A 12,314-nucleotide genomic window follows, 5' to 3' on the forward strand; every position below is an offset into this window, starting at 1 on the left:
TCTTATTATAGGTATCTTATACAATTAATATCAGAATTATGCTTTCTGGTTAGAGTCTGTGGTTTCCTCTTTCACATTTAGTCATGGTGGAAGTTGATTTATCCATTTGTACAGAAAGAGATGGTTTCAGGGGTTGAGAAACACGGAGCTTACTAGTTCAAGACGTTTACTTCAGTGTAACAGTCATGGTTAAAAGTCATTTTCATTGTCTATTATAAGATTTCTAGTCTAAAAAAATAGAGAACCAGTAGGCAATCTGAGTTAATTCCAATTCTTTGTAATTGGAAAAAGTTTCAACCCAAGTTCCAAATTGTTTTAACTCTAGGATTGTATATTAATAATACTACTTGGTATTTTAGTTTTGCATTTTTCCCTTAGAAAAACTTAAGGATTTTATAAATCTCATTTAGTTCCTACAGTATTCTTATGAATATGAAATATATTTGTCTCCCTTTCCTCATTTATCAAGTATTTGTTGAGCACCCTAATAAATTGTCCAGAGCTAAAGTAAGCAGCAGTCAAAAAAAGTTGTTTCCTGCTCTTATGAAATTTATAAACTAAACAGATAATTATACAAATAACTATTATGATTGTGTTAAATGCTAAGGATGAAAAATACAGGTTGTTAGCAGAGCATAAGGAGACACTTAAACTAGTCTAGGTGTCTAGGCGGGCTTCTCGAAGAAATGAATTTTGAGTGAATTCTGAAGCATATTTGGCTTTATCACTATTAGCTTAAAGATACAAATCATTTCATACGAGCAGCTGGAAACAAGTAATCCTAATACATCAAAAACTGTAAAACAAACTATTAGTTAACAGGGTTTTTCCAACTTTGGATATGAATACCCTTAACTGAAGTAACCGTCTCCAGTGCAACAAATAATTTGGTAGGACCCCTGGAAGCAGTAAGCCCAGATTTGTTCTCCGTGTAATCAAATATTGAACAAAACAGCACACCAAGAGAACTGAGGGCATTCTAGATTCATTTGTTTATCCTTATAGGGGGGATCCTAGAGAATTCATTGGTGTCCTATACTTTGTTTTACTCTTTAGCATCCCTTTCCTTGATGATGAGTTGATGGTGAGGCAATCAACAGAGTTTTTTGTTTTTGTTTTTTGCGGTACGCGGGCCTCTCACCACTGTGGCCTCTCCCGTTGCGGAGCACAGGCTCCGGACGCGCAGGCTCAGCGGCCACGGCTCACGGGCCCAGCCGCTCCGCGGCATGTAGGATCCTCCTGGACCAGGGCACGAACCCATGTCCCCTTCATCGGCAGGCGGACTCTCAACCACTGCGCCACCAGGGAAGCCCAACATAGAGTTTTTTTGACAGTACCAGTTGGCTTGTGTTTCTCCAGTTTCCAGTCACCTAATGAGGGTATTAAAAAGAGTACAAAATAGAGCCTGCCACCCTGATTACCAATCCTGTTTTCTTGAGCCTCAGTTACTTCTTTAGTTAACTTTCTTAATTCTGGAGTCAGATTGCTTTGTCTCAACTGTTCCTGCCAAGTCTTATGTTACTTTTTAAAGGCGAATGCTATAAATATCCATGAATAATGAAAGGAAAACACTGGTTTGATTTCTAATATTTGTAAACAAATGGTTCAAAAAGAAAAACAAGAAAAATGCCACGTTATTTGTTGCGCTCATATTTATCATATGTATATAAAAATGTAAGAAAGTATAAAAACATATGCCACGTACCATTTGAAAGTATAAGGAGTATGTGTGCTTGTGTGCATGTGTGTGTGTGTTTGTATAATCTTGAATGCAGATAATGCTAATGATAAAAACACACACCTATGTAGCAGAGCATAGTATAGTAGTTAAGAGCACTGGTTTTGAAGTCCAGTTGAGTTTGAGCCCTGGCTCTACCACTCACCAACTGTGTGAACTTAGATCGCTTACCTGATCTAACCTAATCTAACTCTAAAATATGTGGATGATAGCTACCATGCAAACTCATCCTGAAAGTTGAGATTGTCTCTGTAGAGCCCATAGCATAGCCCTCAGTATATACACACATTTACATCCGATGCTGACCTCTTCCAGACACTGACTACCCAGGGAGATACCTACTGCTGGGTCAGGGTGAGAAATTTGAACACTTGTCCTCATTCTTATATGACAGAACCCATTATACCCAAACGACCATAACTTTCCAGACTTCAAAATATTTATGCTTTCCATATTGCGTATATAATTACACGACACATCCTACAACGTGGCTGTATATTTGGCAGGTCTTAACCTCATCTGGTTCCATGCTTTAACACAAATGTTGAGCACACCTTTAGGAAACAACAACCAAAAAAAGGGAGAGATTTTGTTCTATCTGTATCAGTGCCAGATGTCTGCAAAATCTATGTTATATAAGTAAGATAATACAAAGTTTGGAGTATTAAAAATGTCCCAATTTTTTTTTTACAGTTTGTCTTGTTTTGACATGAAAGTTGCACATGTATTATTACTGCCCTTCCCTTCTCTAAGTTCTACTCTGCCACCTAGTGGTTTAAGGAACTTTGCTCTAAATTTTCTGTGTTGGCCAGCGTCCCCTCTCTGTCCTCCCTTCTTACCTGCCTCCCTCTCTCCCTTAATTACTTTCTTCCCTTCTATCCTTTCCTTTCTTTCTCTTTTTCTTCGTAATACCTACCAAAACAAAGTATACTTCTCATTAATGGCAGTGATAACATTAATCTTTGTTTCTCTAGCCCTTAGCACAATGCCTCACACATACTAGGTGTTCAGAAAATATTTGTTTTCATTGAATTATGTGCATCAGAACAAAGGAACAGTAAGATTAAATAATTTATCCAAGGTCATGTAACTGGCCAGGAACTAACATGAGGATTCTAAAATATTCTGGCTTTGTATTTCTACCGAAAATGTCTTTGCCAAGTGATCCAATGAGAGGTGGAATTGCTGTCATTACCCCTTAGAGTATCTCCTTAAATTCTAACTTTTTTTCAGGCCACTACCACCTACCATGACAGAGGCTGAGGATTTGGATTACACTCATTTTACAAACCAGCATAATTCCACGCGTCATTTCTCAAAGTCAGAGTCTTCTCATAAAGGTAATAAAAATATATATGGTCAGGTTTCAGATCCGTTTTGGTAATCCTCATGCTGTGGTGGGAAAGCCAGACGCTGTCTTACAGATTACTAGAGGGGAAAAATAAGTTATTCTTCCTCTTGGCAGATCATTATAGTAGTCTTCATTTTTTTGGAAAACAAACAAAAATGATTAAAAAACAGAAAGCAAACACCTTAAGCTGAATACAGGACTTTTCTATGTACAGTTAGTTCACCCTTGAACAACACAGGTTTGAGCTGCGCAGGGGTTCATTTATACATGGATTTTTTTCAATAATAAATATTACAGTACTATACCATCCATATTGGCTGAGTCTGCAGATGTGTGTACAGAGGGCCAGCTCTAAACTATACATGGATTTTCAACTGTGCAGAGAATCAGCACCCCAAAACCCCACATTGTTCAAGGGTCCAGAGAGAGTTCATTCATAGCTTTTATCAGATCCTTAAAGGGAGACTATGTTCCCCACTTAGATCTACTGGGCTTTTCCTGTCTTGGCTCTTGTTTCTCATCTGCCCGTGATTCTCTTAATTAGATTAAAATAAGCACATACGTACACACATCACACAAAACACATCGCATGGAAGAAAAATGGGACAAAGAAAATGAGAAAAAAATGTGAGATCTAAGTTGGACCAGATCTTTAAAATGAAAGGAATAATCGGTCTAGTTCCTCTACTAACCATACGCGTTCCCTTAGATGTATTTTTGTGACAGTCATAAAGTGAGTGAGGAAAATGTCGTTTCTCATATTAATTTGCTCATCTAAAGATGGAGGTGATTTTAATGGTATCAGCACAGTCAGGATTATATGAGTAAAATACATGAAAGCAGATTGCAACAGACTTTACAAAGATTAGGTCTTATCAATTGATGTTTGGTTTTTTTTATGGTTTTTGAAGATTTATTAGGTGATGTTTTCATTATCCTTTCCCAAATCTAATGATTGCCTTCCCAAACTTACTTAAATTTTCTTTTCGGAGGTGATTACAAGATACCATTGCACAGGTGCAACTCTAGACTAATTAAATTAGAATTTCCAGGGGCAGGTTTTGCCAGACATTTGTATTTTTTTAAAAGCTCTCCTCCTGCTTCCCTATCATTCTGTCATTCATCCAATGTTGACATTAAGACAAAAAACATTACTTAAAAGATGAGATTAGTTGAATATTATCAAAACAACCCATACACTACAATTTCCATTAGTTGGTGGCCTTTTTACCATCCCTTGTTTAAGTGGAGGAAGTTCATGAGGTTCTTTCTCAAATTATATACATGCATCACTTTTAGGAGGTGCCTTCCTGTCCTTGACATACATTCGATACATAATATTAAAATAACACATTGATTCTGAATGTAAATACAACCTGGGTATCCGCAGGAGATTGGCTCCAGGACCCCCGAGGATCTCAGAATCCTCAGATACTCAAGACCCTTGTATAAAACGGCATAGCATTTGCCACGCGTCCTCCCCTAAACTGTAAATCATCTCTAGATTACTTACAATACGTAATACAGTGAGAATGCTCTGTAAATACTTGCAAACGTATGGCAAATTCAAGTTTTGCTTTTTGGAACTTTCTGGAAATTTTTTTTCTGAATAGTTTCAGTCCATGGTGGATGGGGAACCTGCAGATATGGAGAGCCAATTGTATTCTTACAACCAAAAACAAACAAAATATGAACCACTTGAAATGCATATAAATATAGGTAAATTATTTTACCTGAGCAGGGAGAAAAAGTGTCTCAGAGATTTTTCCTTCATCGTTTTTCTTCTTTTTTCCTTCTCTCTCCAGGTTTCCATTATAAGCCGTAAAAACCTAGGAACCTGCCTTGAAAACGGACTCACTGTAGCAAAATTACTGGATGATACAGAACGCATTCCATGCTTATTTTTTTCTCCTATATTTTGTATTCCTCAGATTTATCCTCAAGTGTTTTTTAGACCATAAATAATTTTCATTCATTTAAAATGTTTTGGTTATTCCTGATCACGTGGGCAGTACAAGAAAATCTAGCTTCTGAATATTGGCCACCTTTATGCTGCATATGCTTCCTGGGATATAGTATCTAAGAGCTCTATAAAATGCCATTTTCGTTAGGTATGGAGTATTGATATCTAGGGAATAGGCTTTATTTAGCAATTAGAATTTTGTGGAGATAATGATCAAAGTAACACAATGTTTGGATGCAATGCAGAATAAAAGAATATGAGAAATAGCTTTTTTTTGGTTCATTAGTGTATGATATATTAAAAGACAGAGACATTTGCTTTTTACTATTCAAGGAAAGAAAAAAATCACAACCATAAAATATTAAAAAAAAAACCCAAAAAACCTGGAACAGTTGAAATATGTAACAGACTACCAGGACTGTAGAGGTTTTACGTATCCTTACACGCCCTCCTGGGAAGATTGGCTTAGATGTCGTTCACTAACACTGTCGCTGCCATTGCCTCCTCAATAGCAAGGCTTTCTGAAGCCTCTGGGCATTGGACCATTTATTAGTATTTACTAGCAAAAATTTAATTCTGTGAAGTTTTAACTAAAGTCTGTGCAAAATCAACTGAGAATCGAAAAACTGAAAATGAAAATTTTGTATCCCTTCTCTTATTTTACATTACTTATAAAGCCGAAGGGAATGGAATTGGAAAAATGTTTATATACATGGTGCTGCCATCATTTTCTCTAGCTGTAAGATTGATCATAGCAGCATATGTTGGCAACCTCTCAAAAATATTTTGTGTATCTGTCAATAAGTAGATTAATTGGGCATGAAGTTGATAAAGGGGTTCTTCATCCAACTATTTGGTTCTACACATTTGTTAATGACACATGGGCATTGGATTCCTTTTGTGCCAGACCTTTAAACCCCTCTTCAAGAAATATGGAATTTTTTTCCATCTTCTAACCTCATGGAAATGCCTCTTTTCCCATACTAGTTAGTTAACATAAATATCAGTCATGCTATATATATAAATAATATCCTTTCAGCCCGACTTCCTGTTATTTTTCATTGTATGAATCTGACGTTTTTTGGCATTTTTAGTGTGATGTTTGTTTAGGAAAGAAATCTGTGGGTGACTTGAGAAAAATGGTTAATCCATTCTTTTCTGGCTTCTGTTTGCCTTATCTTTTGAGATAGTCTTTAAAGTTGGGCAATATTCAGGAAGCTTTTTAGACTAGTTTCTCAGAGCAGATTTGGGTTTTTCATTTTGAGAAAGATCTTTAGTTTCATAAAGTTTTTGGACTGTGTGAACTTAAGTAAAAGATATCTAAGAATTAAGTTTTGGGAAAATGATAATCTAGGAAGAAACAAAACCCTTAAGGATGTAGTCATTTCAGAAAATTGGGGAAAGGAAGAATAACAGGACTTTGAATGTCCAGGATGAAATGAAGGAGAAAAAGTCTTTATTTAAATAGGCAAGGGCAGACCAAACGGAGACCCTAGCCTTAAATCAAATTCCAGAGGGTGGTTTCAATATCCAAAGTTTAGGTATTGTTGATTTACAGTAATGCTATATTTTTCTTTGTCTGCCCTGTGATTTTGCTTCATGTTTTAAAAAGTTTTTTATGGTAGCTTTAAAGAAAAAAAAACAGTATATTTTTACTTGAAAATCAGGCAAATGGGCAACATTTGCCATATTTTTATTTTATAAATGTTTATTTTTCTATCTCATACAATGATCAGTTCTTCTTTTCAAATTCTCCGTTTCTCTTGCCTCTCATATATTACTTCATCCAGTCATCTTTATTATTGTAAAATGCTAACTGGATATATTTTACTCAAAACAAATGTCAGGTGAGTTAACACGTGACCAGGATGTTAGTGTTTCAGCTGTCTTAGTGAGTGACCAAAGGTGGTATTTCCCTCGTGACACACAAATTCAGCACCTGGATTGAAAATTTGTTATTTTTTTTAAGGTTTTTAAAAGATTAGAATTTTTAAATATTTTAATTTAATTTAACTTTTTTTGTAAAGCAAACACTTTAAGGAGTATCAGAATAATTCTTTCCCTGTGAGTAAGGAGACAGATCAAATTCAACCAGTGGAATTCCTCTTACTCTCATTCAAATAGTGTAATTGTTATCTTTGAGACTATAGAAGCAACTAACAATTGTATTTTAAGAAACTGCCAGACATTCTTCACTGTGTTCTCTGCTTGTCACTTTGTCATTTTTATATAAATATGGAAGCATTTATTTTGTTTCTGTTCCTACTGCTGGAACACACGCAATTTAACTTTTAGGCCCACAGTGGATTATGCTTTAATGTTGTGATGTAAACGAATACTTCTGGCCTTTAGAAAATCTTTCTGTTTCCATACCTCTGTTCTGTGGAGACCAGGCCTCATTAACGTCAGTATCACTGAATGAGCACAGTGTGTTGTGGAGCCTTATCATAAGGCTACCGGACATGCACACCCCATTGCCGCAGCCTAACTTTTTGTAAGTCATCGCCTGGAAGCAAGGTTAGGTAAGGGTAAGATTAAATGTGCTGAGTTGGAAATAGTGTGACTCTGCTGTCTAGCCATTGTTAGACATAATTTTATTGGGAGACTGGACGGTTGCTACACATGCTTTAAAATAACACTGCAATTTTTAGAAGGTCACTTTGCGTACAGAGTCTTGGACTTACTATTTCCCAAGTGACTTTACAACAACCAGCAACAGACTAATGAACTGCAGAAAAGACTATATGGTTTTTGATCATAGAGAAACATCTAAATTAGAAAAGATACGGATAGATGCTCCCAGGAGGAAAACCTTTTTAGAATGGCAGTGGCCACTTGGATCTAGACCAACATATTCCATAACGTGTGAACTTGGGCCTGTGTTCCACTGGACTCACGAGGAAATTAGGAACCAGACCTGTTTACCCCTTTTCTTCTGTACTGTGGCCCACAGTGGGACCGGACCATGAATAAATCCGTTGCAGACATTGTCCGTACATTTCACACAATCTTGGGACTTTTCAGTATAAACTAATTAACTTTCAACTGATTATTATTTTTCTTACTACTGTCAATGTTCTCTGAATTTTGTCTTGTGCCAGATTGCTCTTTGGAAACACCTGGTATAATACGGTGCATTTAGTTTACCACATAAGTGGTTAACACTCTAGGGCCTTGATTTTTAATGAGTGTTGTCTTTATATAAAAATCACGTTGGGGAGTACCAAGATTATTCATTTATTCAGTGATGATTTCCTTGAAAGATAACTGTGGTGATTGGCTGTAATATCCTCAGCCACATAAAGACGTAAGACCCCTGTGTAAGCAGCTTTCTGAAGGACTGAGAACAAGATAGGACTTGCACTCAAAGGCTTTTTTCCCTTTTGGGAAAGCACTATTTGTGTTGGGGACGTTAATACGGAAAAGGGAATCCTTCAGGTAGATTTCACTGTTACATAGTGTGCCATATTCTGATAATACTGGCTTTTTAGAAACAAGCATACAGGAATCAAGACCTGCTCTTTGAGCGAAAAGGAAAAGAAACAAAGACGAAAACAGATTTTTAGAGTACTTTGTCCATTGCTTACTGCTTGGAGTCAGAGAAAAGTTAGATAAAATGATCCCATTTTTCCTCCTATCTGGTGGTGCCTGTGAGTCTTAAAGCCATAACTGCTTATCTTACTGGTGACAGGATCCTTTTTTTCTCCCTAGTCCACAGTAGGTCATCTGGGCAGGGAGAAGCAAACTGGAGACTGGCCTGATAATGCCGCACGGGGCACCCAGTGTCACCCAGAGTTCTCTGGGAAGAGTCTCTTTTATCCCTGAGGATACATAAGACTGTTAAAGGGAAGAGTTGAGGCTGTTGTTACTCTTGCCATTTAACTCTCATTAGAAATGCTGAATTTATTTCTAGAGAAACCAAGAAGGAAAGGGTAGAGTAGGACATGCTCACTTCTACAGTCACTTTTCTTAGGAGACCTGCACTGTGTGCCAGCAACGTCTGTGAGGAGCAGTATTGCCTTAAACTAGTTTGATTGTGACCAAGGTCAGTGTACTATATTTCCTATATGTGAACGACTGTCAACTCTCCATTGAGATATAAAATTCACAGGTGAGCCCCAGACATCCTCACACCAAGCTGTGAGTGACGTCCACACTGATAGGTATGTCATTCCATTTCAAATCGCCTCTCAATCTATGAATGAGCAGTGGCATGACCAAGAAGGCTGGTAGTAGGCGAGAGAGAATTTCCTGACCGGATTCTTCAGGTGATCACTTCCTAAATAATTGAGAGTTGACTGTCCTCCTTTTCTATGGCTACTGTGTAGAAGATATTTCCAAAGGTTCTCTTATGCAGTGTGAAGTCATTATGTTTTGTAAGAATTTCACCAACACTCTTATGTATTAAAATGCATACATTAACAAAAAAAGAAAACCGAACAAAACAGAGACATTTACTCAAATGGGAGATTTGTTGATATGAAGATTGTTTGTATTTTATTACTTTTAAGAGAAAATCAATCTGAAACTTTTGCTATGGTAGGGGAGACACCAGAGTGTGTTTTAGGGTTGTATTTGATGCTACAGACTAACACAATCATCTAAGTAATCATGTTGATTTGTGGAAATGTCTGGTCCTAAAAATCATTCTCTTTGCCCTTAAATATGTGTGAACACTGCCTAGATATATGTTCCTAATAGACTTAAATGTTTTTGTGTATTCTCAGCAAACTAGAAAATTTTTCTCTCATCTTGAGTAACTTTTTCATAGCATAAGGCATTTCAGATAAGAACAGAACTAATTGTGTAACTTAGTGCCCCACGATTCATTGCTGAGTTTCATATAGAAAGAGTGGAAGAATTGAAAGACAGGGGTCAAGTGACATTTCCTTCACAAAAGAGCAAGGATTAAGGACAGCAAAGAGAAGACAGTTGAGAGAATATACTATTACACATCATACATATACTTAGGATAAATTTTTGTTGCACTGAGTTTCAGACCATAATTGCTAAAAGAGTTTCTAACTCTTTCTAAATTTAGTGAGAGGGTTTTTGATACCAGAATTTCTAAAATTTCTTATTGAATTAGCCTCTGAAATCCCCATAGGCTATACCTTCAGCTTTGTCATAGACTGAAAGCCAAATGCCCTTTCTCGGATATAGCTATATTTTTCACCTGCCTCTTAAAGGCAACCCAATATTTAGTTCATGAAGTATTATGATAGCATATAAAAATGATGTTCCAAAATGAGAATTCTCTGTAATGCGGTTTTCCTTAAGAAGAATCCATCCCAACATTATTGTATTTTGAAAGGTGCCGAATTACAAAGTGTAGGAGTTTGTTCATATAAATCAAGCTGCTCAGGAAATTTGAGGTGGTGCTGTCATTTGTCTCAAAATTTGGAAAAGTATCCTCTTGCAAGAGGTAACTGCACAGTGCCCAGAGGTTTTGGATGCTTTGGTAAGAAAGCCCTTTGACATTTGGAAAGTAGATGTTTAAAAAAACAAGTGAGATGTTATCTCAAGTGCTCATCAGTTGTAGCCAAGCCCCAGAGGGAAAGGCAGCTTTGAAATAGTTACTTCATGGAACTGAACAGAACCTTAATGGAACAGAGTTGCCAGTCTGAGGACAGAAAACAAGGAGGCCACCTCAAATCACATGCCTATCTAGAGATTAAGTGAAACTGTGAGGGACACTGGATGCCTTAAGGTGACTGATGTTGGGTACCAGTGGGTATGTGTGCACGCTTCTGGAAGAAGTTGATGGAAACAGTCTGTTTCAGTCCACCTTCATACAGCACAGGTTTCTGCTCATGACCTCATTGGGGAAAGTGAGAAATGTGGTGCTGGAGACGTTCTTGTGTCTTGGGCGGCTGAGGTGCTAACGTCATTCAGAATCCAGTGCTCAAGCCTCCCTTCAGTGCCAGTTATACATCTTCATTCATTCATCTATGCAAGCTTGTGTTTCAGTGGTTCGTTTTTTACGCCTTGTGACCCATTGGATTCTTTCAATATCAGGTTTAACATTGATATTATGAATCATTTTTAAACCAAAGTATTGTATAAGTCCGTGTGCTTGTTTTCCTGAACGGATGGAGGCAAACACCGATCTTGTCCTTTTCTCTTAATACAGTCATCCATTTATTACGTTAATGGTCTCTGTCTCATGTTTTCTTTACCACATTCAAGGACTTGGGAAGATCTGGGAATATTCATTTGTTTTTTCTTCTTTACAAAGTTAACCCTAATGTATCTTTGTTTAATAACAGTAGCTTTTTATCTTATTCTGGTTACTGTAACCATGTATAACACTGTACTTCCTAGTACATTAACATTCTCAACAAATACTCCCAAGTCCAAATCCGTTAGAAAAAAAAAAAAAAAAAATCCGTTAGAGAAGTGGCTTTGTTTTGTGTGTGGTGATTGGTGGCTTGGTTGATGTATTTGAAAGAAAAACAGGTAAGTGGATGTTCACACAGTAATCCGAATGATTAAAGGCTCCATGAGGCCAAAAACCAAGTCTGCACCACACATGCAGTCCATGGATGTTAAAAATAGACATTAATAATAACCAGCATTTAACATTTTACCTTTATGAGGTGTTTCTTTATCTAATTTTCTTTACTAGACTAGCCATGATGTGGAAACTGATTCTGCAGAAATTTAGCAGGTTACTTAAAAATAAGATACGGGCTTCCCTGGTGGCACAGTGGTTGAGAGTCCGGCTGCCGATGCAGGGGACACGGGTTCGTGCCCCGGTCCGGGAGGATCCCTCATGTCGCGGAGCGGCTGGGCCCGTGAGCCATGGCCACTGGGCCTGCGCGTCCGGAGCCTGTGCTCCGCAACGGGAGGGGCCACAGCGGTGAGAGGCCCGTGTACCGCAAAAAAACAAAAACAAACAAACAACCCTCTTAACAAAAATAAGATACTATTTTCAATGACTGTTAAACTGATTTTTAAAGAGGTAACTAGTGTGTTGGCCACAAAGTTCGTTCGGGGTTTTCATGGCGCTACGGAAAAACCTGAATGAACTTTTTGGCCAACCCAATATTTAGTTTCCTTCGGCCAGACTCAAGACCTCACTTCCTTCTCTGGCAAATGTTACAAGGGAATCTAAGTGATCTCAGTTATACATCTATACTGTTGTGAAAACGTGTTAAGGAAACCTAATCCAAAATTGGAGTTGGGAAGCCACGAAGGGAGGGCTCTCGCACGTGCCACGCGTTGCAGCTTGTATAGTTCAGCAGGAAGGAGGAAGAGTT

At 37.6% G+C, this 12,314-nt stretch overlaps 1 protein-coding gene across 3 annotated transcripts in view; it reads left to right on the plus strand.

The window, feature by feature from the left end:
* CCDC50 (coiled-coil domain containing 50) overlaps positions 1–11,205 on the plus strand; it is a 66,771-nt gene extending 55,566 nt beyond the window's left edge. For all 3 annotated transcript variants that reach the window (XM_032630226.1, XM_032630224.1, XM_032630225.1), the window contains 2 exons: positions 2,972–3,078; positions 4,895–11,205. In XM_032630226.1, the coding sequence (XP_032486117.1) occupies positions 2,972–3,078; positions 4,895–4,914 (127 nt within the window). In that variant the 3' untranslated portion in view covers positions 4,915–11,205. The remainder of the gene's footprint in view (positions 1–2,971; positions 3,079–4,894) is intronic.
* The last annotated feature ends 1,109 nt before the right edge of the window (positions 11,206–12,314 follow it).

The sequence above is a fragment of the Phocoena sinus genome, chromosome 4, assembly GCF_008692025.1.
Source record: "Phocoena sinus isolate mPhoSin1 chromosome 4, mPhoSin1.pri, whole genome shotgun sequence".
NCBI classification, from domain to species: Eukaryota; Metazoa; Chordata; class Mammalia; order Artiodactyla; family Phocoenidae; genus Phocoena; species Phocoena sinus.